General features: G+C 58.1%; 1 protein-coding gene and 1 non-coding gene across 6 annotated transcripts in view; both read left to right on the top strand.

Moving 5' to 3' along the window:
• Positions 1-24527, top strand: part of NAP1L4 (nucleosome assembly protein 1 like 4) — a 32783-nt gene extending 8256 nt beyond the window's left edge. For 4 of the 5 annotated variants that reach the window (XM_054570745.1, XM_054570746.1, XM_054570747.1 and 1 more), the window contains exons 2-15: positions 508-538; positions 1556-1614; positions 3540-3639; positions 5562-5703; positions 5939-6025; positions 7279-7410; positions 9382-9453; positions 13059-13198; positions 14391-14536; positions 17208-17230; positions 17531-17650; positions 19293-19322; positions 19767-19823; positions 24284-24526. In XM_054570745.1, coding sequence (XP_054426720.1) covers positions 525-538; positions 1556-1614; positions 3540-3639; positions 5562-5703; positions 5939-6025; positions 7279-7410; positions 9382-9453; positions 13059-13198; positions 14391-14536; positions 17208-17230; positions 17531-17650; positions 19293-19322; positions 19767-19823; positions 24284-24322 — 1161 coding nt within the window. In that variant the 5' untranslated portion in view covers positions 508-524 and the 3' untranslated portion in view covers positions 24323-24526. Of the gene's footprint in view, positions 1-507; positions 539-1555; positions 1615-3539; positions 3640-5561; positions 5704-5938; positions 6026-7278; positions 7411-9381; positions 9454-13058; positions 13199-14390; positions 14537-17207; positions 17231-17530; positions 17651-19292; positions 19323-19766; positions 19824-21609; positions 21648-24283 lie in introns of those variants that run through there. The other variant, XM_054570743.1, reaches the window with a different exon arrangement.
• LOC129068666 (small nucleolar RNA SNORA54) lies at positions 10031-10156 on the top strand. Its single transcript, XR_008528942.1, has one exon. It is a non-coding gene; the product is annotated as a small nucleolar RNA SNORA54 (small nucleolar RNA).
• Positions 24528-24909: the final 382 nt, after the last annotated feature.

Here is a 24909-nt window from a genome sequence, read left to right as displayed (position 1 = left end):
AATCTTTGTAGGTAAACATCACCCTAAGCTGGAGATAAAACTTACCTGTCTTGTAAAAGTGGGATCCCGTGGAGTGTATTCCATGTTGTTACGTGCGCACCGTATCTTCTGTGTCAAAGTAAGAATGTGTGGTGTAAACCTACAAGGCACATCCAGTAAATGCTTTGAATTGCTCCAGAATAATGGGCCTTGCGTATATATTCCTGTTGCTAAAATTTATTGAGATAAGGCAAATTAGAATTGGTGTTTTTTTTTCCTGAAGTCTTGTCATTTTAGTACCAAGAAGAGAACTTTTTTATGAGCAAAGTGACACACTCAAATGTGCAGACCCCAGGTGTATAACTTGATGAGTTTTGACAAGTGTATACATCCAGGTCACCAGATTCGTGGTTATCCGACATTGCCGTCACCCCAGAAAGTTGCTGGTAAAAGAATGCATTTGCCAATTTATTTCTGCTTGTAAAATGTTTAGTAATGTTAATGTTACATTTTTTCTTTAATTTATAGGAGATAAAAGCATTCAGATGGCAGATAACAGGTAAGCCAAAATGGATTTTATTTACTGGAGTTTCTGTTTTATTTGATAAGCATCAGGCAAGGCTGTGTTTTACAAGCACCACTAGATGCTCTCGCTGGAGGCCCTCCCCACCCCCTTTTTTTTTTCTTTTTTTTTTCTTTTTTTTCTGTTTTCTTTTCCTATGTATTTGAGCCTATTAAAGAAATTGCTTCTGACAGGAAATGTGTCTCAAATACTGACACCTAAACCCTTTTGAGGGAAGCGACCCTTTGCTCCTCTGGCTTGAACACCCAGCGAAGTCCGTGATTGACCTGACGCTGGCCTAGCGTTCTGAGCTTCCTGTGGTCGAGTCAGAGAGTCGCCTGTGCTCCTGCTGAAGGCCCCCCTGGTGGTGCATGGTGTTCGATGTGGTTTATTGGTGGTGAGGGCGGTGTGTCCGGGCATCTTTGAAAGCTTAGGCTGTGCTGGTGAGGGTGGGCTGCGTGGCCAGCTCACAGAGCCGCGCGGGCACTGTCCTCCCACTGTGGACGGTGGTTCTGCTGTGGTCAGCAGCCCTTCAGCCACCGGTCCTTCCTTGTTGGTTGGCTGGCTGGTTGGTGGGTTTGGTTTGAGAGCAGGGAGCAGATTTTTTGTGGCAAGAAGTTGTAGAAATGAAAACAGGAGAAAGGGAGGGACAAAGAGAGGGAGAGAAACATCACTGTGGGGTTGCCTTTTGCACTGCCCTAGCTGGGGACCTGGCCCGCAACCCAGGCCTGTGCCCTGACTGAGGGGTCAAACCGGCAGCCCCTTGGTTCGCAGGCCGGCGCTCAGCGAGCCGCACCAACCGGGGCACCAGGCTGCAGATTAGAACTGTGGGGAGTGGTGTGGGGGCGGGGGGCGATGGATTGTTAAGTGGTCCGGTGTTTTAAGAACAAAGTCTCTCGTGTGTAACATCTGGAGTCACTGCTGAGACACCTCTTCATGGGTTAAATAAGAATGCCCTGGACTAGTCATCTTGGGGACTTTTTTTACAGTAATACATTTTAAATATTGTTTCAGCTTTTCAGATGGAGTTCCTACAGATTCCTTGGAAGCTGGGAGAGATGCACGTGCTGCAGGTCAGTTCACTGCCCGCGGGGGTTAACAGCTGGAGTGTTTGTGTGCAGCGCGGGTTCTCTTACTCTGGAGCCGTTTGTTACAGTGATGAAGAATTACTCAGGTTATAGGAAAAGTTAGAGTAAGTAAAATGAAAATCAGGACTTTGTTTAAAATTTTCTGATTGTAGCAGACTCAGACTCTGCAGAAGTGAAGTGCCTGTGGTCACTCGGCGCCAATGTGGACCCGCCAGTGACCAGTCTCTCCCCCCCACCTCTCCCTGACTGTGCTGACGCGCCCCCACAGAGCGTGGTTTGGCCCGTGCCCTCGGAGGGGTGCTTTCCCCTCCATTTTCATGTTTGTTTCTGCTGTTCTGTCCCAGAACTTTCTGAAAGCAAGTTGTTTATACACTGGCTAAAAGAACGCCTAAAACAATTTAATGTAAATTTCTAAAAATGGGGATGAATCCTCGTAACCGCAACCAAGAAGTTCAGGCTTCGTGTGACGGTGTGGCAGTTGCGTTCACGTGGCCGCTTTTCTCAGCGGTCCTGCAGGGTGCTCCACGCCCAGCCCCCGGACTTGTGCGCGCGCCTCTCGTCCGTGGTCCTCCTCTGTGAGGAGCCCCCCTTACCCTTCAGGCAGCAGGCCGGGCGCCCACAACGTGGGCGGGTCTGGTGGCTTCCTCCTTAGGTTCAGGGTAAACGTTTTGCAGGACCACCATGCAGGTGACCTGGCACAGTGGGATGGGCCCAGGGTTGGTGACTAGGTTGCGACCGTGTCTGCCGACTCGTCCGTCACAAGGGTCCTTCCAGTGTTGCTCTTCGTGAGCTGCTGGTTGCTGGTCTCTCGGTGGCCAGCATTCTTCCTTTCGGTGTGCGAGCTGCCCCGTCCGACCCGTGGGGGCTCTCCAGGTGGGCCTCTGTGTCCTTTTGCCACACCCCCATCAGTTTCCTGTGCTCTTGTTGCATAGCTTTGTGGCACAAGTGTTGTTCCGCTTTCCCGCGAACTTTCCTTGCCCCAGACCTGGGCTCTCTCAGCTACCTAAGGGGCCCCGTGTTTTTTAGTGGGGAGAGAGTTAAAAACCAAAACATAGGTCCTGGGTGTTGTTCTCAGGTCTTGCAGTGGCCAGAGCTTGAGGGGACGGGTGTGGGTGCACGTAGGACACAGTTCTGTGTGTGCCAGCTGCGCATGTTGAACGCAGCGCCAGCTCATGTCGGTCGCCCGTGCCCCTTCCTTACAGAGGCTGGGAGAGCTCCTGGCCTGGGTGGCCTTGGAGCCTGGGTTTCTGCGGAGGCGGTCTGTGCCGTGGGCCAGGCGTTGCCACGCCACGGTGGCAGCGGAGTGGAAGGACACACGCTCTCCTGCCGGAGTCTGGAGCGTGGGCTGCCCAGGCAGTGTGGCGGAGGAGACCAGCAGTGTCTGCGAGGGCGCTGGTCAGGGCACGCCCGGGGCAGGAGGTGGCTTCGGGCAGGAGGACATAGGTGAAGGTGGACCACAGGGCAGTAGGAAAAGCCTGGCCGCCGGGGAACTACGGAGAGCCAGCCTTCCTGGGCTGAGTGCCGGGGCCCAAGTGGGCGCTGGCTCTGAGGGACTGTCTGTGTGCCCCTCTGCTCAGCTTCTGGGCCCCACCAAGGGACTGAGGGAGGGAGGCAAGGTGATCGGCAGTGGCGCTGTCCTCAGGAGAGTCAGGGCTGGAACAGGCAGGGGGGGCCCAGGAACCTCTGGGCGCCCTCCGTAGGTTCGGACTACCCATGCAGGTGATTGACCAAGAGTGCCCCATTCCTGTAAAGTGCATTTGAAATATTTTTCAAAACGTGTCTTTACGAGCCACTTGCTGTATTTGGAAATTAAAGCAGGCAAGCAGGGCTGAGTGGGTGTGAGTCGGTGGTCCCGACTCTCCACGGCTGCCGCGTTTGACATTGTCCTGCCTTTTTTTAACTCTGAGCAGAGACACTCACGGACCAGGTGATGCAGAACCCTCAGGTCCTGGCAGCGCTGCAGGAGCGGCTCGACAGCGTCTCCCACACCCCGTCCAGCTACATCGAGACGTAAGTGTGCCGTGGGTGAGACAGGGTGCGGCTCCAAGGAACAGAGAAGGAAAAGCAATTTCCCTGGTCCTTAGGACAGGAATGGCCTATTTTCCGTCCAGCGTCCCTGCCTGCCGTGAGGAGCAGGGGGTCCCAAGATGGGCTGGCTTGGCTCTGGGGTCTGGTGGAGGGACCCAGGCCTGTGGAGGGAGGGCAGCGAGCAAGCGGGGCTCTCGGACAGTGAGCGCGCAGCGCCATCCTGTGGCTAGGAACGCCGTCAGGTGGCACACAGAGGAGTGGCGAGGAGGACGAGCCAGGGGAGGGCAGAGCGCTTTCTTACCCTGGTGGCTCCGGGTCTGCTGCGAGCCCCCCGCGCTCTCAGGAGTCCTGCCTGGGCTGCCCAGCAAACAGCCTCCTGGACGAACAGGCTCTGGGATGGCTCTTCTCCACCCTGGCTGCCTCCCTTCTGCAAGAGAGGGGCTCCCCCGGGGCCTCCCTGTGGCAGTCGGTGCGGCTCAGTCTCTCCACGCCCCGCCCTCTCTGTGGTCCCCGCAGGGCTCCGTGTGTTCCAAGGCTGGCTCAGTGGGGAGGGGACGCTGGGGCTGCTTTGCCTGGGTAAGGGGCTCTCCGGAGGGTGACTTGGGCGGGGTGTCAGTTGCTGCGCCCGGGGCAGTGATTTCCAGTTCTCTGCTTTCGGGGCTGCACGGTGGGCTGGGGGCGGGGTTTGTGTGGGTGGACGCAGTGCACGTGAAGTGCCTGTTGAAGGGAGACAGTGCCATTACTGTCTCTGACTCCCGACGGCCTGCGCAGAGCGGCGTCCAGTTTGCCTAGATTCCTTGGTTGCTAGTGCTCCATTAGGAAGTCTCGGAAAAGTTTTTTTAAAAATTTCAGAATGTATTATCAGTGCAGAGAAGCAGCACAGATGTTCGTGTGTCACCATTTTGTTAAATTCTTACCCATCTGCTTCTGTGTTCACTTCCCCCTGCACGTGTCCCAGGAAGGTGGCAGGGGGGTCTGGTGGAGACCGAGGGTGTGACAAGCCCCACGCTGGGGCTGTCCTGTTGCTGTGTAAACAGGGCAGCGTGGTGTGCTGCCCTGGGCGTGGGCGAGCTCTGCCCTGAGGTTTCAGCCCAGGCCCAGAGGAGGGCCCACTGCCCCGAGGGGTGGGGTGGGGGGGGCGTCAGGTCGGGTTGGTAGCAGGGCCCTAGGATCTGCTGTGCCTTCGAGGTCGTGACCAAGGGCTGAAAGTGTTTTTTTCTCCTTCGGATTTTTAAAAGTAATGCTTACGATCTAAAATATTTTTTAGAATGTGGAGGAGTGTGGAAAGGCAGAGAAGCTCCTAGTTAATCTGACTGTGGAAGAGAACGGGCCGTTACCCGAGGTGTCCTTGGTGTGTGGGTGTGCGCCCCCCGGGGTGTGGGGCGCCTGGGGACAGGCGGGCGGGCCGGTGCTGTCCTGCTCTGCATTTCACTGTGGCCCGGTTTTCGCTCTCATACATGAGATGCAAGTGGACATTTCAGCACAAAAACACCCAGTTTCCTGAGAAAAAATTCTCACAAGCAGAATTACTGGCTTAAGGGATGTCCTCGACGTCCTCATTTCCCCTACGAGAGGCAGGTTCCTCGGGCCACCCTGCTCGCAGCCTCAGCGCAGCCGGGCCGGCTGCTTTCTCAGCCGCTAATTGGGAAGGAGAAGGCAGGAGTTCTAGCACCTTTTCTGACGTTCTTTTGGACATTTTATGAGATTAAACTTTTTTTCCATGTTGATTTTCTTTTGTGAATTACCTCCTTGGCTTCCTCCCCCCACCTTTTTTCCTCCTATTGGGATGTCTCCCCTTTTCTTAATGATTTTAGCTTTTTTTCACAGTAAGGATGTTCATTCTGTTAACCAAAACTTATTTTAATAAAATACATGGCTGTTTTCTTTTTTTGTTCCCTCTTTAGTTTACCTAAAGCAGTAAAAAGAAGAATCAACGCGTTGAAACAGCTTCAGGTGAAGTGCGCGCACATTGAGGCCAAGTTCTACGAGGAGGTCCACGACCTGGAGAGGAAGTATGCGGCGCTGTACCAGCCCCTCTTTGACAAGGTGCGCAGTGCTGTCCTCCCCGAGCTGTCCCTCCCCAGCCTCCCTGCGGGGGAAGTGTCCAGGTTTCCCCAGTAAATCAGGGAATGTACCCCTTCAGCCCTAAGACTTCGAATCTTAGAATAAGTTAGAGGGGCCTCCAGTTTCCACAGTCTTTTCGTAGACGTTTACAGACCCACGGCCTTCATTCCTGACTTTCCGCATGATGTAACTCTAAGAAGGTCTCACTCTCACTTAGAGAAGGGAGTTCGTCACTGGTGACGTCGAGCCGACAGACTCGGAATCGGAGTGGCACAGTGAGAATGAAGAGGAGGACAAGTTGGCTGTAAGTTGTTTTTTTTAATGAGCGTGGCTTGTGTCCCGTTTTAATACTCATAGAAGTAAGAACTACCTTTTAATGGTTTTATTGATCAGTGTGACTTTACAAAGAAGAGAGCCGACAACAGGAGGTGCTGTTTCACCTTCAGGTTGGGCGTTTGGGCTTCTTCAGGGCTGCATATGAGCAGCCAGCAGGCCTGGCATCTGACCGGCACCGTCTGGTGGCACAGCAACGCAAGCACTGCCTTCCCCGCGCAGTCACCTGTCGCGCCTCTGCACAGTGGGCGGTGAGGGGTGGGGTTTGGTGGACGGAGACGTTAGACGTCGGTGGACGTCGCTGTCACGTGTCCACGCGGTGGTCTCCGGCTGGTGGGTCGTGGGGAGGGGATGCGTTGGAAACATCCTGCCAGAGAGCCCCTTGCCACTTGAGATTAGTTGTTTGGGGTCCTTGTGGTAACGTGCCCTGTCCCATTACCTGCTCACAGCCTTTGCCGGTGACCGGTCCCATTCCAGCGCCACAGAACGTCCCAGCGTGCCAGCAGGTCCACTCTGTCAGCCTGATTTTGTGTTTGGGAGATGAGGGGCTTCTGTCTCGTGAAACTGACTTTTGGGGGGGGGGTTGAGGTATACGTTAGTTTTGCTAGCCATGTGTTTTTGATCGAGAAAATATGCAGAGCCTGGCCTAGTTGAGGAGGCAGCCGTGGATCAGTGTAGTTAGGAACCAGATGCTTATTGATCAAGGAAAGTCTGCACACACTAATCTGCAACAGCATGGGCCCACTTCCTCCCGAGGCCCCCTGTGACGAGCACTCCCCCTTTCCTGTGGCCCGTGCAGTGCTGGCCGCATCTCCCTCCCGGGGGCCCTGGTATCTCTGCGTTGCCACTGAGCCTTTCTGGTCGCCACCCTCACCTTGGCGTGGTGCCTCTGTCTGGCGGGCGATTAGGGCCATCTCCTCGTGCTTGGGCGTGTATGGCGCTTGGCGGCGCCTGAATGCTTGGCCCCGCGAGCGGCGTGTGGCGGTTGGTGGTGGTCCCCAGACAGCCTCCACGGCCTCGCCCAGTGCGGTGGCCTCGGACCGCCTCTCGGCTTTTCTGCCAGTTTAAGTTTTATCGTGGGATTGCGTTGTTGGGGGGTGCCTTGAGTGCTTTGTCCCCAGAACGACAGTCCGCACAGAGCTCCGAGGTGGGGGTCTGCGCGGAGCCATGGACCTGCCGTCACGTTGCTCTGTGGTAAGTGTCCGTTCTGCATCTGATTCTCAGGGGGACATGAAAAATAAAGTGGTCATAGCAGACAAAGAGGCTGCGGCAGCAGAGGAGCCCAGCCCCAAAGGCATCCCTGAGTTCTGGTTCACCATCTTCCGAAACGTGGACATGCTGAGCGAGCTGGTCCAGGTGAGCGCACTGCTGGGGGCGGGGGGTGGGGGTGGGGGTGGTGCTCTCCTGGCTGCCAGTGGCTACTCGCGAGGCGCTTGGCCAGAGCTGTGCGCCCCACTCAGGACTGGCCTTGATCTCCTTCCAGCCTGGGGCCACGTCTAATACATGTGGCTTAGAAGAGCCAGTTTCCTTGTCTGAGCTTCCCTTTCATACAGAAGCTCAGGCGGGGTGTTCACAGGAGCTCGCACGGGGTTCTGGTGTGCCCCATGGGTGGGGGATCCCCACGCAGCAGCGGAGATGGAGAAACCCACAGGTCGCAGGTCGGCTTGGCTCGGACCTCAGTAGGAGCGCCCTTCCCAGGGACGGGCAGGGTTGGATTGGCAGGTCTAGCGGGTGGGGGGCTGTGTGTCTGGCGAGCTCTGGGCGGTTGATGTCCTCGCGGCTGGTTGCAGCACGCTATGTGGCGGCAGGCTTGTAGTGATGGGGCTTCTTGGTGCCAGCAGGTGACTTGCTGGGGTGACCAGGCCCTCATGTTGGGTGGCCGTGGTGCTTTGCTCCGTGGCCCCTCCTCGGTCTAGAGGGCGGGGGCCCACTGGAGCACCCGTCAGGGAGGCAGCTCCCTGCCCCGCACCTCCGCTGGCGGAGCGCTTCGGCGTTGAGGCTGTAGGGTCTTGCTGCTGCTTGTCTTAGAGCTACAGAAAGACATGCTGGCGTTTCTGGAGTGCTCATCTGTGTGGGGGAGCAGTGCGGTGTCATCCTCACGGTCGCCTAATGTCAGGTGACGGTCGGAGGCGCCGTCCTGGTCGACCCGTGAGGTCCCAAAGACGGTCTCGGCCCGAGCCCTTGGCCCTTTGGGTGGGGCGGCCAGAGAGGACAGCTGCAAGAAGAGTTTTGGAAACTGGGGGTGGGGGGGTGGGGGGCAGCTTCAGCTTCCCTCCATCCCAGCGCTGCCCTGGGGCCCTGGGTCCGGAGGCTGTGCTGTGCTGGGACCACATGACATTCTTGTTCTCCAGGGGCGGGAAGAACACGGTGCTTGTTTAGTGGATTTGGGGGAATACCAGTGGGCACTGCTAGGCGGAGGGGATGAGTTTGAAGACCCGGTGCCATGGAGTTGGGGACACACTAGTGACGACGTTCACCTGGGCATTTAGAAGGAGGCACAGGTGCTGTCGGTGATGTGCAGTCTCGGCTTCAAAGCCTCAGACTGAGCTTACTGTTCCTCTGGAGACTTCCTGGGTACCAGTGCTGTTGCTGTTTTTGTTGGTTCTAAAATCAGGAACTTGGTAGTTATCAGACTGAATTCTTAGGGCTTAGTGGGGCCTTAGGAAACCTTTATGTTCCATCCCCAGACATTGTAAAGGAGTAACTGTTTTACAGGTAAAACACCTAAGCTAGGGTGTAGTTGCTGGGTTTTGAGCCTCGTCGTTCCTCTTCTGTTTTTGGCTTTTCTTGAATGGCAGGTGTGGGTGAGTGTCTGAAAAGCCTGTAGCCGTTGTCAGGAGCTCTGACGCCTGCGCAGGAGGGCTCAGCCATGCCAGGCAGCATTGTGGGCTGGGAGTGACTGTGGTGGGTTTTGGTGTTCATTACCACAGGCCAGGGTGGGGCTGGTGGGCACCCACCGCATGGCTGACCTCGGCCTGCCTTGTGATTCTGTCTCCAGAGATGCTCAGGACTGTGGGCCGCTGACAGCGCCTCCGCCGTGGGCGCAGGGAGCTGCGGTGTGAGCCGCCGAGGCCCGTCCCGGCCTCAGAGGCGCTGCCCGTGGCGCCCGGCGCTGATGGCTGCCAGCGACATGGCCCCTCTGCCATCCCCTCCGCTGGTCGTTGGGGAGCAGGTTGGGGGCTCCCCGGGAGGCAGCACTTGACAAGGACAGGACTCCACCAGGGCCCATTGTCCAGCACCCAAGGGTGACGCACCAGCGGCTCAGCAAGGGCATGGGGGTCGTCCTTAAAAGCTCACTGGAGGTTTCTTTTTTCTCTTCGTGTTTAGGAGTATGATGAGCCAATCTTGAAACACCTGCAGGATATTCAGGTGAAGTTTTCAGAGCCTGGACAGCCTATGGTGAGTGCTGGTCGTCTGAGCCTCTGGCTGGCGTCAGGCCGCTGAGGGCCAAGGGCTTGGGGCCAGGGTAAGACATCAGACCCGCTTTTCACATGCTGGTGCCTGGAGCCAGGTGCTCCCGAGGTTGGGGCAGCCTGGCTGGTAACTCAGGCCACCTGCTGTGTGGTGGCAGGTGCAGGAGGCAGACACAGGATCGGACTCCTTGGGCCCGCTGTCCCCTCTGGCACCCTGTGGTTTCTTGCTTAGTTTGTCCCCCTATCGTCATCTTCCTTAGTGTCTCCTGTGTTTTCAAGGATCTGGTGTATAAAATCTGCATTAAGGACGGTGGGTATGAGCAGTACTCTTAACGGTGACCCTGGGTACTGATGAAACAAACCTACTAGGTTCCTGTTTAGAAAAGTACATGTAGGTACCAAAGACTAGAATGTTCCTCCCTGCTCTTTGATTTGTGGCAAAACCCGTCTTCCCAGAATGCCTGCTGCTGTGTGTGTCGTTTCAGGGGTCCTCGGCCAGTCCCCCCGTTCTCGGGGGCATGTTGGGGAGGCGCGTGTCCCCTGGCTGAGCTGGGCGCTCCCAGGAGCACTGTTCGTGACCCGTTAACCTGCTGTGGCTGACGGGTTCCATTCCAGTGCCATAGCAGTGCCAGTGACACGTGACTGACGGCCTGGCCGGTGGCCGTCAGTTTCAGATCTTGGAGACAAGTGCCAGGGGGCTATGGGTGAGGCGTCTGGCGGGGACCCCGCCTGGTTCTTTCTCCCTCCCTCGCAGAGCGCCAGCCCCAGGTGGGGGTGAGGGCGCGTGCAAGTGCTCTCCCTAGTCCTGCAGGTGACGCTACCTGTGGGCCCAGGCAGGGCCACACCTGTCTGTGCCCCACCTCTTTTCCTGTCTGCTGCGCTGGGAGACGACTGATGGACTCGCCCGCTGTCCCTCTGCAGGCGGGGTGCGGGCATGAGCCGGAGGACGCCTGCTCCCAGGTGGAGGGACCTCCCCTTCCTACTGCAGCTCCCCAGTACCCCAGTGTCCCCTCTCGTCTGCTCTTCCCCGGGAGCAGAGGCCTTGCTGTCATCGCCGCCCCCAGGCCTTGGCTGCTCAGATGGGTGAACCCCTTTCCCGCCTGCGAGCACACGTCTAGGGTTCTGTGAGGTTTCTCCTCGCGCTGCGCGTTCGCAGGCCGTTCATCTAGATGTAGTTCACTGGCGTGTCCTTTTCAGGTCGGTTTCCTTTTTTCTCTTCCTTTGCTCTTATTGGACCCTGTCTGAAAGTCCCCAGGCCCGTTTGCTTGCTGGCCCACCTGTCGCTTGGCTCTCAGAAGACGAGAGTCGCTCCGTGGTGGGCGTCCTGTGTGCTGCCGCAGGAAACCAAGAGAAACACTCAGCGGCCCCTGTCTTCTTGTGACAGCCGTCGCGGCCCGGTGCCCCCGGTCTTGTCCTTGTGAAAACCATTACGAAAAACCGAAAGCATTTAAGCTGTAAAGAAAAAACAGAACCACGCAGCCTCAGAGCAGAGCGGGGGCGGAACCTCGGCCCCGCCCCCGCCCTGCCCCCAGGGTCAGCGCCCCCGCACGCGGCCAGCGGGGCAGCATGTGGACACCGTCATGCCGTTCTCTCCGTGGTGCACGGGCTCTGCCGGGCAGGACACAGTCCTCGGCACGTCTTTTGGCTCTGAAGTGATTTCTGTAGCGTGCCCCTCGTGTGCCGCCCCCCCCCCGCCCCCATTCTCAGTTGTTTCCATCAGCATCCTTGGACCCAGAGCTCTGTTTCAATTTCCAACAGTTCCTTGTCTTGGACTGACTGGGTCAGCGGAGGTGAACATTTCTGAGGCCCAGAGTTCGCTGTCCACTCCTGCCAGCCTTTATTGTCACGCTTTATTTTTGTCATAGTAACCCTTATGGGGAGGGTAGTCCTTTATTTTGAAATAACTTCAAGCTTAGAGCAGAGCACAGGGAATCCCGTGTCCGTTGTCCGCCCTGATTGCGGGACTCCTGGTGGGGTGGGAGCCCCTTCTATCCTCCTTGGGATGAGTATTGGCAGTGACAGTAGCCGCTGAGTCGGCTTTGCTGGGCGGGGGCGGGGGGGGGGTCTGCTGTCACATGTCATTCCTGGTGGGGGGTGGGGCGCAAATGAGGTGGCCTTATCCTGGGGCAGTTTTTTTGTTGGTCCATCAACACTTGGCTTCCTCCCCGGTATGTTTTGGCTCCTCATAAACAGAGGCCATGGAGAAGGCAGAAGTTAGAAACCGGGGAGAAAGGACGCTCAGTGTGGAGGGGGCGGGGCACAGGGGAAGAGGGGAAGGTGAAGACGGCTCCCTGGGCAGCGTGGGCACGCGGGAGCGCGGGATTCGCACACCGCCGGTCTGGCCGCGGCCGCTGCTCCACCCTGCGTGCGCGCCTCCCACCTTTCTGCGGGGAGTGTCGTGCATGGGGTGGCCCTCCCTGTGGCAGCCTTCCTGTCCCTGCTGAACTTGGGTCGTCAGACCAGTCACTTGTGTTTGCTGACCCCCTTCCTCCCCATCCCTCATGGCTCTTGCAAAGGTCAGTGGACATTTCCTGGCCAGATCCTGCCTCCACCCCCTTCTAGAAACTGACGGGACAGTCCCCCGGGCCTCTGGTCGCAGGATCTGTGCTCCTGAGCCCCCTCAGCCTTCCTCTTCCTTTACCTGTCTTTGGAGCGCCCTGTTTCTACTCCCTGTTGGTGTGCCAAGTGCTGCTCCCATAGAGTCTTTGCAAAAGTCATCTCAGGGAAAGAGGCGGTGGTTTTTATGTGACAGACGAGGGGAGCACAGTGACACTGAGTAACGCCCCCCCAGTCACGTGGCACTGCCGGCAGAGGAGGCCTTGGCACCTAGGCCGTCTGAGCCCAGAGTCGTCCCTCACGTGCTTGCCACCGCTTGCTTGCCGAGGCTGTCTGCTGGTCCTCTGTAAACTAGGGGGGAGGTGCCTGCAGGTGGCTCCTCAAACCGGAATGGGTCACAGAATGGTTTTCTCACTTTATTACTATTACTGTTATTGACTCACTTATTTTGATAATTGCCAAGTGTCCTTCAAAAAGCTACGTACGTACAGCACATGAGTGCTCCTGGTTTCCCAAGACGCTCATTAGTACTCCATTCTGTTTGTGCGTTTTGCCCAAAAAGGCGTGTATTTCGTTGCATTTTTCGTTTCCTCTGATAGTCGTGAGCGTGAATATCTTTTATGTTGGCCATTGGACTTTATTTGTGATGGCCACTTTGTGTGTCTGTCCGTTTTTCCTGTTACGCCCTCCAGTTCCTGTCTCGCTCCAGGTTGTGACTGAAGGAGGGACTTGTCCTTGGTGTGGACTGTGCCTGCCTGCATCCGGGGGAGAAAGGAGGGGCGGGCTGGCGACGCCAGTGTCTTCCTCCTGGCCCCCCACCCAGCCTGCCCTTTGTGCTGTCACTTTGTGGCAGTGCTTTTTTTGCCACCAAGAAGTTTTTTTTTGTAGCGTAGCCATACTGTTGAGCTTTTAAGCGTGGCTTCTGTCTGGTGTCCTGTTTAGGGAGGGACTAGCTTCCAGTAAGTTCTGTGGGGCTGATAAAATCCGCCACTAGGTATTTGTCCACTTGTGCTGACGCTGAGTTTCTGTTTCCAGTCTTTTGTATTAGAGTTCCACTTTGAGCCCAACGACTACTTCACCAATTCAGTCCTGACGAAAACGTACAAGATGAAGTCAGAGCCAGATAAGGCCGACCCCTTCTCCTTTGAAGGTCCTGAAATCGTTGATTGTGATGGGTAAGGCGCGCCGTCACCGCCCCCTTTTCTGGAACAAAGCTAGGAGATGGTTTTAGAGTTTGTAAGTGAGTAAGTAGCATTTTAGGATAAAGCAGGGAGTTTTTAACCTTCCTAAAAGCCCAGGAGACAAAGATTTACATGGAGCTGTCTTTCTGTGTGAGTGACGACGGCTGGTGCTGGGGATTGTGCCATCTGGTGGCACGGGAAGGGTCTGGGCGCGGGGCCGGCGTCCTCGTTTCAGCGCCGGGAGGGCCGGGGGGAGGCGGCGGGCTCCCTGGTCGCTCGCACGGAGGCTGGGGCCCACCCCTCGGCGCGGGGCAGCTGCTGCTTCCCTCACTGGTGGGGCACTTTAGCTGTCCTTTGACTCCTGGCCAAGCACCTTGGCGATGTCAGCCTGTAGGTCACCAAGGAGCGAATGCAGTTTTGGTTCATGCCTCTTGGCTAGTTGGAGATGGTTTGGAAAGTTGTTTATCTCGAGTGGAAACAGTCACTTTTATTTCCTGGAACCACCAAGTACTTGATGGTTCTTGGAACCATCCCTGGTTCCATCCCTGAAGGATGAATCTCCCCATGCCAGCAGTTCAGGCCTTTATTAAAATTATGCTGCACTTGTGTGGCCAGGGCAATTTTGAAAGGGCTGCCCCCCAGGGCCAGCCATCGCGAGGGAGGTGGGCCCGGCTCTCCACGCAGATGCTGTCAGGTGGTGCGTTGGTCCGCGGTGATTGAAGGCGTTAGAAGCAGGCTGTGCCCGGCTCCCACCAAGGACTGCTCCGCGTGCCCGGAACTGATGTGGTTTGCACCGGTCATCAGTGTTGGGGGTCTTCACCTGCTTCCTTTCGCCAGCTTGCCCCACTCACTGGGTTGCCTTGAGAATTTGGATGTGTGAGTGGTGGCATCAAGTGTGCTCAGGGGCAGCGGGTGACCGGCTCTTGAGGCCCCTTGACCCAGCCTTGATGGGGGTCGGTCACAGAAAACGTGTGCACCAAAGCTCGTAGGGAGCGATGCCATTGCGGCTGCAGGAGCCGGTGCTCCGGGCCGCGCCCGCTCAGAGGCGGGCCGCAGTGCTCGCCGTCTGTCAGGGGCTGTGCCGCTCGCCCCAGGGCGGGCGCAGAGCGCTGCGCGCTGGCCCTGTGCGCTGCGGTCGGGGTTTCTCTCGTTGTGCAGGGGTGTGATGGTTGTCCTGTCCCTGTAGGTGCACCATTGACTGGAAGAAAGGGAAAAATGTTACGGTCAAAACAATCAAGAAGAAGCAGAAACACAAGGGTCGCGGCACTGTCCGAACAATTACCAAGCAGGTCCCCAATGATTCCTTCTTCAATTTCTTCAGTCCGCTCAAAGGTGAGAGTGCGGTGGGTGTGCGGGCTGACGATGGACGGGTGTCCCCCACCCTCTGAAAGCCGTGTGCCGCCACTTCGCTTTCACCAAAGACCTATATTACCAGTGCCCGTTTCCGCTAACCGAAAGAAACCTGAAGAGGGTTTTCATTTTTACAAAAAATGGCGGAAAGTGATCATCGGGTTCAGCGCTTATTTCGCACGAGCTGTGACAGCAGGCAGCACCCCCCAGCAGCGAGTGGCCCCGCGGAGCCCCCTCCTCATGCCCTCGCCTGGGCACTGTCCACACGGAGCCTGTGGGCCTGGCAGCGGGCTGTGTCTGGAGGGGCGAGGGAAGCCCGAGCACCCCACGGAAGGCCAGGCGCGGTGCCGATCGGCGCACAGGGGGTGCCGGCGGAGTGCGCGTGGTGCCGCTCGCCTGCGCCCGCCCTCCGTGCCGTTCTCGGGCAGAGAGGCGGCATCTTGAAAGTTGCCAAAGTTGGTTCTGCCACCCGGGAGTGGGTAATGTGGGAGGTGTCCCTTGAGTGTGCAGAGAGGGGTGTATGCTTGTCACACTGTCTCTGCTCTCTATGTGAGTGCTATTCTAGGATTTACGTGCGGTGTGGTTGCATAGGGGTGTTTTGGTTCTGGGCACGCTCAAAAATTTTCCATGTAAGTGAATGGTAACTGCCTCTTCATGTTACGCTTTTCGGCTCACAAGAGACTCCATAGAACACTCTGCTGTTAGGCAGGGGGCGGGGGGGGGCTGTGCTTACGTAAAAGTGAGCCTCGGGCACTGTGCTCATGGGTCCCCCTTAAGAGAACAGGGCGGGAGAACAGTCGGCCACATTAAAATGCGAGGAAGAGCCATCGCCTCCACTCTCAGCCCAGCCTCCACTCTCAACCCAGGGCGGCCCTGTCACATTCCCCTTGGCGCTCAGTCCAGTCTCTCTCGCCCTGGCTGTTCTCTGCCGCTTGTCTTTGAGCCTTAGAGAGGGAAGTGTGAGCTGGTTTTGGGGTGAGAACAGCCATGAATTTTGCCTGCCGGTTTCCTTTTCAGGGAAGATCCCTTTCAGGAGGGTGCCTCGTGAGTTCATGTCGTAGAGACACTTTGATTTGTTGGAAGCTTCCTTAAAATGGGATTTTAAACACTTGATAAAATCAAATGGAATTAAGTGGGGATTGATCGGGGGGTAAAGTGGTTTTTTTTTTAACGTTTTTATTTATTTGGAGGGAGGGAGGGAGAAAGAGAGGGAGAGAAACACTCATGTGTGGTTGCTTCTCATGCATCCCCCCCCCAGACCTGGCCCGCAGCCCAGGCCTGTGCCCTGATTGGGAATCGAACCAGTGACCCTTTGGTTCACAGGCCGGTGCTCAGTCCATTGAGCCACACCAGCCAGGGCAGGTGTTCTAAAACTATTGGGCTGCACGGCACTAAAAATGTGCCAGACCATGGTGAATTGTACACCTAAAGTGGGTGAACTTCATGGCTTGTAAATTACAGCTCAGTGTAGCTTTTTCTTTTTTTTTTCTCTCTCTTTTTTTCTCTTTTGTTTTTTAATTCTCACCCGAGGAGGTGCTTACTGATTTTAGAGAGAGGAAGCAGGGGCAGAGTGAAAGAGAAACACCAATGGGTTGCCTTTTGTCCTCATGGAGGATCAAACCCGCAACTTTGTGGAGCACGGGCTGACAGTCAGTCAGCCCAGTGGCCTGACCAGGGCCAGTTATTTTTAAAGTAGTTACATAAAGACAACCGCACAGAAAAGCCCTGCAAAAACGAACAGAGGGAGGCAGTGGGGGGCAGGGATGGGGCGGCCACAAAAACCTTCGAAACTGATGGCGTGGTTTTTGAAACAGAGGCAGCATAAGATGGCCAGTCTGGCAGCCTCTTAGTCCTTAAACCCACAGAAGTCCAGAAGTCAAGTGAGGAAGGTCTTTGTGTGATCCCTGACCCCCAGGCTGGGGCCCCCAAATCCGAATCTTAAAGAGCCTGTGGGATGCGTACGTGGCCAAGCCCTGGGGACCCCTGCCTCAGGTCCCCACAGTGGCAGCCCTGGGGGGAGACAGGACCTCGACCCGGCATTTCCAGAGTTGGGGCTTTGACTGTCAGTGGGGCTCCGCCGAGTGCGGACTCACCCAGCCCGGTGTTTGCCACCATGCTCAGGCCGCCCATCTGTGCCGCGGGCCGTCGTGTGGAGCGCGGGGCAGCGAGGGGGACGCCTGCCCGCAGGCGTGCTTCGCATCTCGCAGAGGTTTCAGCGCTCTGTCGTCTCTGCCCTCCTTTCCAGACAGACAGACATGCGGTGCTGGCCTCTCCAGGGCTTCAAGGCCCAGAGGCTTCCCCCCTGTGCTGGATCGTCAAGTGCGGTTTTGCAGGGCACGCCTTAGAGCTTCACTTAGGGCACAGGTGCACTCGGTGGCCGCAGTCCAGCCCCTCGGTGTCCCTGTCCACCTGCTTCAGTGTGCACTGGCGCCTTTGCGCCTCTGGGGGGCGGCGTTCTCCAGCTGGGGCTGTGAGCAGCTGCCGGGGCACAGCACGTGCAGTGGGCGCCCACCAGGGGGCACACGATCTGGGCGATTTCCTGGAACAGCCTGGCGTTGTGAGTTGTCCCGTTTCATGTGTCAGGTCAGCTTCCTGGGCGGATTGAATGTTTCTCTTGTCATTGTAACGTGGACATGTTTTTTGTTTTTTCCAGCCTCTGGGGAAGGAGAGTCACTGGTAAGATCTTTGTTGTCGAAAGCCTCTTGTGTTGCTGTTAAAGTCTGTGTTCCCTAAGTGGCTGTCTGCTCTTTCCCATCTGTCCCTGCTCCCTGAGCCCCTGGGGTGAGTTTGTGTTCGCTGCCCTCCTCACCACTTCACCGGTGCTCCTTCAAGTCTGCTCGACTCGTGGCAGCTGTCCCCCGCACCGCTGGCCTTGGGGGCTTCCAGTCAGCTTCCCAGGAGCGGGGGCGGGGGGGCTCAGGGGGCGTGGTGGTGACCCCACTGACAACAAGCTGCTAACCAGGAGGCTCCCTTCAGGATGAAGATTCCGAGTTCACACTTGCCTCCGACTTCGAGATCGGACACTTCTTCCGTGAGCGGATAGTTCCCCGGGCTGTGCTGTACTTCACAGGGGAGGCCATAGAGGACGATGACAACGTACGTGCTTGGGAACACTCCCAGCCCCACGACACGTGGCGCGGTTTCCAGTGTTTGGGGGGGAATGGAGGGAGAGGGGGTGGTCACCGCAGCGGGGGAAGCAGGTGTCCTGAGTGGCCCCTGTGTGAGGTGTGCCCGCTGGCTCCCTTCAGGGTGTCCTTAAGACCCCCGGGGTTTGCTGCGTCCTGCTCAAGGCCTTCAAGCTCTGGTTAGCTGCTCAGCAGGAGGGACCCTCCTTTGCGGAGGCCTGGCCACACCAAGCCGTCTGCAGCAGCAGAGCCAGTTCGCATTGGCCTTTGGCACAGTGACCCCAAAGGGGCGAGGCCCGCGCTCTGCAGAAGGCTGCTGGGAGGAGGTGAGCCCAGCCCCTCAGCTGTCCTGTGGCTGTCTCCTGAGGCAGGCTCCTTCGTGACCCAGGCTCGGCTGGTTTATGCAGAGGAAGTTTTGTTTTGTAGCATGTTACTGGAAGGGTGTTCTAGATGGTGTTTACTTCCCACTTTCAGAGCTCTGGGGTCTCCTGGATGATTCTGGGTGTGCTTGCTCGTGAGGTCTGCTGGCTGGCGGGCACTGGGGGGCCGGCCCAGTGCTGAGTCGCTTCAGCGCTCAAGGAGTTGCTGAGACCCAAGCTTTCGCAGTGCCGGTAGCACGCTGAGTGGGCAGAGGTGTTGGTGGGGTCTGCCATGCTCTCCTGGGTCGTCTTACTCCTCCCACGGGCTGCGCAGCTCTCTGCCCAAGTGTGATGTGCATTTGAGACAGGCACCTGCAGAGCTCCCTAAAGGGGGTCCAGGTGACATGCTGTGTTTAGAACCTCAGAAAATCTACCCTTCAGCCTGTTGGGGAGCTGCTTCTGATCTGAAATGCTGCAAGGGTCTTGAGGCTATGAAACACTGACAGGTCGTCTTTCCCTGTCGGAAGGGGCTGCTTAGGGTGCCTGGGAGGAAGGGGCACTGAGACCCAGCTCTCTGCGGGCGCTGCTCAGCGCCGCGGGACGTGCAGGTGGGGCCCCTGTTGGAGAGGAGCCACGCCAGCAGCCAGCACTCACCCGAGGTCCATCTGGGTGGGCTGCGAAGAGACGCAGCATCAAAAAGCGCCTGCTGCACGGCCACGTGCCATGCGTCATGGAGCCGAGGGTGATGGAGCTCATCTTGGTGGTGTGGTTTTCATCTTAGCCTCAAGTTTGGAACGTGGATGAGAGCCGACCGGGGGGTCTTTGGAATGGGGGAGAGATTCATTTAAGACCAGCCGGCTACAGTGCTGGAGTCTTACCCATGTGCACTTTAGTTCTAAGTACAGGTTAAACACCAAGGTTTCGTTGTATTTCTGATAAAGATTTCCCCATGCATGAGATACAGAACGATACATAAATCACTGGTTTGCTGAGATCAGCCAGCTTCCTAGTCGGACCCAGGGCACAGCCAGGCTGACGGTCTCCTTTCATCACCCCCGTCCTGGGTCCTCGTGTTGCTGGTTTCCAGGTACCCGCTCCCTAGGCATGTGGCAGGGCTCAAGGGCGGGCGCCCCCACTGTGCCGGCCCCCACCGGCCGGCAGCGTCCCTGTGCCCGGGCTTGCCCAGCGCAGGCAGCCCCTGAGACCGGGGCCTGGAGCTCCTGAAACCTAACCGCGTGTTCCTTGCTTTTCCAGTTTGAAGAAGGTGAAGAAGGAGAAGAGGAGGTAAGACCCGCCTGTGCGCAGCAGCAGCGGCGTTGTGCCTAGGTTGCGTTCGGCTTGCTCTGCTGGGGTGGGCGGAGCGTGTGAGACCCCGGGACCGTGTGCAGAGTTGGCGGGACGGACACCGCCTCAGAGGCGTCGGTCCTGCTGACGACTGCGGGCAGATGGCGAGTGCCCCAGCCGTGTCCCGCGTCGGCCCTGCATTCGGTTGGTGGGAAGGGTCTTAGGAAATACTCATTTAACCCGCAGAGTCTGCTCTTCAGCAGTATGTTGACTTCAGGGTTGTCTCTGAACCAAAAGATGCCCCCCAAAACTTTAAGTGTCCAAAGAAGCGATCTGACCCGTTGAGGACGGTGATAATTGATTCCTTCTTAACTGAAGCAGCACTTTAATTTGTGGCCCGTGGATCCGCCAGACCTGAGGTCCTGTTCACTCCTTTTGCTACAGGAACTAGAAGGAGACGAGGAGGGAGAAGACGAGGACGATGCTGAGGTGAACCCCAAGGTGAGTGGCTCCGGGGCTGCCTGGACCACGGGCGCCCAACTGCTGCGCAGGCGCCCCTTCGGGGCGGGCGGGGAGGCTTCTCTGAAGAGCGCTGGGCTCGGCGGCCTGGGGCTCCCGCTCTCCCTCAGGCACCCGCACGTGCGAACCTCGTGCCATGACCTCGCTTCCGGGCTCTTTGGTTGTTTGAAGGTGATGAGGTTGCTGACGGCAGGTGCACTTTCACCTTTGTTTTTGGAAAGACCACGTAGAAGGGGTGTTGGGGTTGTGACCATTTTTTTAATGAATGGATTATGATAGCATTTTAACTGTAATTTAGTTTCACTTGGCTGAGGATACTCAGGCATTAACTCTAGATATCTCACAATTTAAAAGAAACGAGGAAGCTTTAAGAAAAAACCTGACCAAAATGAGTGGGCAGCCCCTTTTAATTTTACCTGTAAGCCCCGAGTTTCACTCCTGGCCTCAGGCTCACCTGACTCGGGGCGCTGTGTGGCTTGGCGCACACCTGGACCGCAGGGCCGCCCCGTGAGAGGCCGGCGGGAGGCGTGCGGCTCCCCGCCTCCTGGAGGTGACTCCTGTCGGAGGACTGGCTTCACCTGGCGTTGTACCGCGTGTATTCCTAGTAACCCACACGGGGCGTGTTTTCTCCCGTCTTCGCCTAGAGTGGGTTGTGATCCGTCTCTTCACTCCGTGTGTGTCTGAAAATGCATGCTCACACTTGGGGTCTCCTGAGGAGGGGGGAAGGTGGCTTCCACCCTTCCTCAAATGTGCTCAGAGAAAGGGTCACCTTTTCCTTTTTTTAAGATTTTATTTTTTTAGAGAGAGGGGAAGGGAGAGAGGGAGGAAAAACATCAGTGTGTGACTGCCTCTCACACACCCCCTCCTGGGAACCTGGCCTGCATCCTAGGCCCGTGCCCTGACTGGAAATCAAACCGGTGACGCTTTGGTTGGCAGGCCGGCTCTTAATCCACGGAGCTGCACCCGCCGAAACGTTCGCCTTTTTGAGTTGTCGTACTCACCACAGGGTAATTGTTGAAAGCACCCCTGTGCTCTCCTCTGAGCGACGGCTGGTGAGGGACCGAGGGGGTGACGCAGACTTAGGGCCCGGTCTTGTGTGGGTCACGCTGGGGAACGGGAGCGTTGGGGGGGGAGGTATCGGTTAGTGAACAGCACCGGGTGCCAGTGACTCCTCGCTCCGCTGTGCCGGGCCCCCAGGTGTGGGGGCCTGGCTGTTGCCCGGCGCTGGGACTCGGTGTGCTGTCTGCCCGGGGCTGTGCCTCTCTGGCAGCGGCCGCCTCACACTTGTTCTTGTTTCCTTCTGGTGTCCTCTTTCCTCACGCCTGCTTTCTGGGAGAGCATCCTCACCCAGCGGGCACTAGCAACCCACGGAAGGCAGAGGGTGGTCGCTGCCGACCCTTCACGGGGCCTCCAGGTGGCTTTGTTGGGAGTGGGCGAGAACTGACCACAAATCAGCGGAGAGGTGCTGGGAGGCGCTAGAACTGTCCTCCAGGTCAGCCATGTGCCGCCGGAGACGCGGATCCTGTCCTCGGTGACCCGCCCCTGTCCCTTGATAGCCTCCTCTGGAGGGACCTGGCAGGGCCCGTCCAGCAAAGGGGAGGAGGGCCGTCGGGGGAAGGGCACGGGCGGCGTCTGCGGGCTGCTGCTTGCCATCCGCGTGGTGCCGCCCTTGGCGTCGGAGAGACTGGGGCTGCTGCTCCCTGTGGGGTTGTGTGTCTTTCGTTTCCTTCCACGCTGACCGTTCCTTTTAATTTTCTTCCCCATTTAGGTGTAATTTTTGTCTGTTAATCATTCATGCGTTGCTAGGTAAGGTGGAATTCCATTCATTCCTAACTTCCAAATGTTGATCTGTGCTTGATGCCAATGCCTTATTTGACCGGGCACCGAGGACGCTGCTGTGTGGGCACCCACGTGCCGGCCACAGGGCTTTCTGTGCAGCGGTCTGTTGTGTGTGCTTTTGAAGCCGAACGGCAGAAGCCACACTTGGCTCCTGCTTGCCGAGCCCAGTGGTCCTTGTTGACCACAGAGCCGAGGGGTGGCTGGTGTGGCGTTTTCCTTGACGACGGGACTGCCCGCCAGGAGGAGGCCGGGAGGAGGAGAGGCCCTGGGGGGAGGTGGCTGGCGTGGGGCCCACAAGTTGGCGGACCAGCGGTCCTGGGCATCTCGCCCTTGCCGCTCCCTGCCGTCCCCTGCGCCCCTGGCCACCCCCACTCACAGGGGCAGCAGGAGTTGGCCTGCTGTGGTTTTCTGGATGTGCACCTGTCGATGGTTTGCTGCTCTGGAGCTTAGGTGTGGCCAGTGGATAACACGGGGGCCTGAGCTCTGCCAGGATGGTCACCTGCGGGGCTGCGGGCTGGTGCAGCGTGGGCGTTAGCGCGCGGACAAGGCGGCTAGAGCTGTGCTTGGGTGAGGACAGCGCCCCAGCTGTAGGGCCCCGCCGTGTGGGGCCGCGGGCTGTGCTCCTGTCACAGGCCGGCCATGGGCAGCTTGATCCTGAGAGGTGGGGGCGTGGGGTGGGGGCAGAAGAGGCAGGAACGGGAGCCACTGAGAGAAGAGTGCAGTCGGGGGTATCAGGTTGCAGGGCTCCCACTGTGGGCCAGGAAGCAGCCAGTTCCTTGGCGCTGCGCCTGTGGGAGCTGGGACCTTGTGTACCTGCTGGGCAGGCGCCTGGTCCTGCCGCTTGCCCAGACCAGCACCTTTGGGGGTATGTCTGCACTGTCCTCCGGTCTCCTGTGTGCACGCACAGGGCTGGACTGAAGGTACATCTTAGGTGAAGTGACCGTCGGTCCTTTAAGGGTCGAGGCTGATCATTTACTTGTGTGTTTCAATTGAGGTCAACCTGTGTCTGCTAGGCTGTCCCCAAAGCCCGCTCCCCCACCTGCCAGCGACTCCGGAGTGTCTCGGACCGTGTGGCGGGCCTTGGGGCCGGGCTGCGCAGGTGCGGGGGCCACGCGGGGCTGCTGGTCCCAGGGCGGGCAGGGTCCTGGCTCTTCGCTTGTGCCTTTGAAACACCAGCTCCTCTTCTTGATGATCAGCATTGAGTGACCAAGCTGCCACTAAGCTTTGTGACGTGGAGCAGGACGTTTGGCTTGCAGTTGTGTTTCGTCCCGTGTCACAGGCTGAAAGCCACGGGTGCCCTGACAGCCCCTCCAGGTCTTGGCGGTGCTGAGCCTTCCTCAGTCTTTGTCAGCGGCTGCTGCTCTCGTGTCAGACAAGGACGCAGCACAGGGGCTGGTCACAGCCATGTGTGCCAGGACCGAGCACTGTGTTACGTGACACACGTGTCTTTCCCATAAGAGGTGTCGAGGGGGCAGTCCCTCCCATCCTGCGCACCTGCCTAGGCCCCCACGTCACTCCTACAGACCCTCTGCGAGCCCCGCTTCTCCTGCCCACCCCGCCCTGCAGCAGGGCAGGGCGAGCTCGCACGGTGCTGCCTGTCCCCACGCCCCCTGCTCTCGCGGCCCCGGGCCACAGGCCTGTGCCCCGGTGACAGTGCTGGGCTCTGGACGTTGTCGGGTGTGTTTTGTTGGGTGTCTCAGGTGAGCCTGTGACAGGCGGGTGCCAGAGCAGGGCGCCTTCTCAGAGTGGCCTGCCGTCGGCCCTGGCCAGTGCTGGCAGGGCCCCGGGGCCAGCCCTGCAGGTCCCAGCTTGTCCTGTGTCGGGTGGCGGTCGTCATTCCAGTTGTTTCTCTGTGACCCTGTAGCGTGAGTTTGTCTCAGACTCCACAGGCCACCAGGTCACCTTCAGAGTGAGGTGTAATCTTAGCCCAGACCTGGGGGGGGGGGGGGGGGGCTTGCCCTGTGGGCCCCCACACAGCATTCTTTGGTCACTAAGTGCTGATGATAGGTACATGCGAGAGGTCACATTGAAGTGGTTCTGGGGTCAGGGGCTCCCCTGGCACCTTTGCTGGAAGGACAGGAATCCCACTAGGGTGCTCGGGGCGGGGGGTGGAGGGCTCAATGCCCAGCTGTGGGACGCCCCCCGGGGGGTGAGGCGAGCTGGCCCAGGGGCGGGGGCAGCCCCCTGTGCACGTCGGGGGCCGGAACAGGAGCCCTTCCAGGGCCGAGGCTGGGGCAGAATGTGGGCAGTGTGGTGGGTCCCCCGAGCACCGGGCTTCCCTGCAGCCTCGGGACAGGGTCCCCTGGGCGCTTGGTTAATCCTGGGGCCCGAGGAGCCGCTTTTTACCCAAGACTCTCCTGCCGTGTCACCCTGACTTAGAGGGTCTCGCGAGCACGTCTTTAAAGAGTGGCAGCTCTGCCCGGATGTTTTTCCTGGGAAGTTAGCTTATTGCTTGTTACTGTTTTAAGAGTGGATTTGCAGTAGCCATTGTTCTGGTTAGAGAGAATTAACTGAAGCACTGTGATTGGTCTTCCTGGGGGGCGGGGGGAGATGCTCAGTGGGGAGCGGGCGGTTCTCTAAAACCTGCTCTCTGTTGTCGGCAGAAGGAGCCCGGCCAGCCCTCCGAGTGCAAGCAGCAGTGAGGCCGTCCCGGCGGCGCCCGCAGCGGACCTGTCTCCTCGTGCATGGTGTTCGCCCTTCCTTTCCTTTTGTCCTTATGGTTTTGCTTAACCTGTGCAGTGGCAGCTTAAATGCATTTCAGAAGTAGGAGGTTTAACGCCAGCACCCTCCTCGGCCTTGGGTGCAGCTCTTAGACTTTCCCAGGCCTGGCTCGGGGGGGGGCCCGTCGACCGTGGGGGTGGGGGTGGAAGTGGAAGGTCGCCTGAGCCCAGGGCAGACGTCTGGGGAGCTTGTGCTCCTGTCTCCTCTGAAGACACCACACGCTTCGTTTCCAGCCACCTGTCTTCTGTGTCTGATGCCTCGGAGGGCCCTGCTGGAGAGCAGGGTCCGTGCTCCTCCGTGTGTTCGTTCTTCGGTTTTCTTTTCCTGGGGTGGGGGTGGGGCCGTGGCGTCCACGGCGCTGAGGCAGAGCTGGTGTGGTTCGTCCTCGTATTTATTTGTCCCTTTGTGTTGTGAGGACTCGGGACGCCTGCCGCCGCCTGGAGTTCCGAAGCCCCGTTTGTGAATGGAGCCCTGACCACTGGACGGGGAGGCGGGTGGTGGCCCCCCG

Source organism: Pteronotus mesoamericanus, unplaced genomic scaffold (assembly GCF_021234165.1).
Source record: "Pteronotus mesoamericanus isolate MK-2021 breed Mesoamerican mustached bat unplaced genomic scaffold, CSHL_Meso_final contig_214, whole genome shotgun sequence".
Taxonomy (NCBI): domain Eukaryota; kingdom Metazoa; phylum Chordata; class Mammalia; order Chiroptera; family Mormoopidae; genus Pteronotus; species Pteronotus mesoamericanus.
The sequence above is the reverse complement of the archived record's forward strand: the minus strand, read 5'-3'. Positions and strand labels throughout refer to the sequence as shown.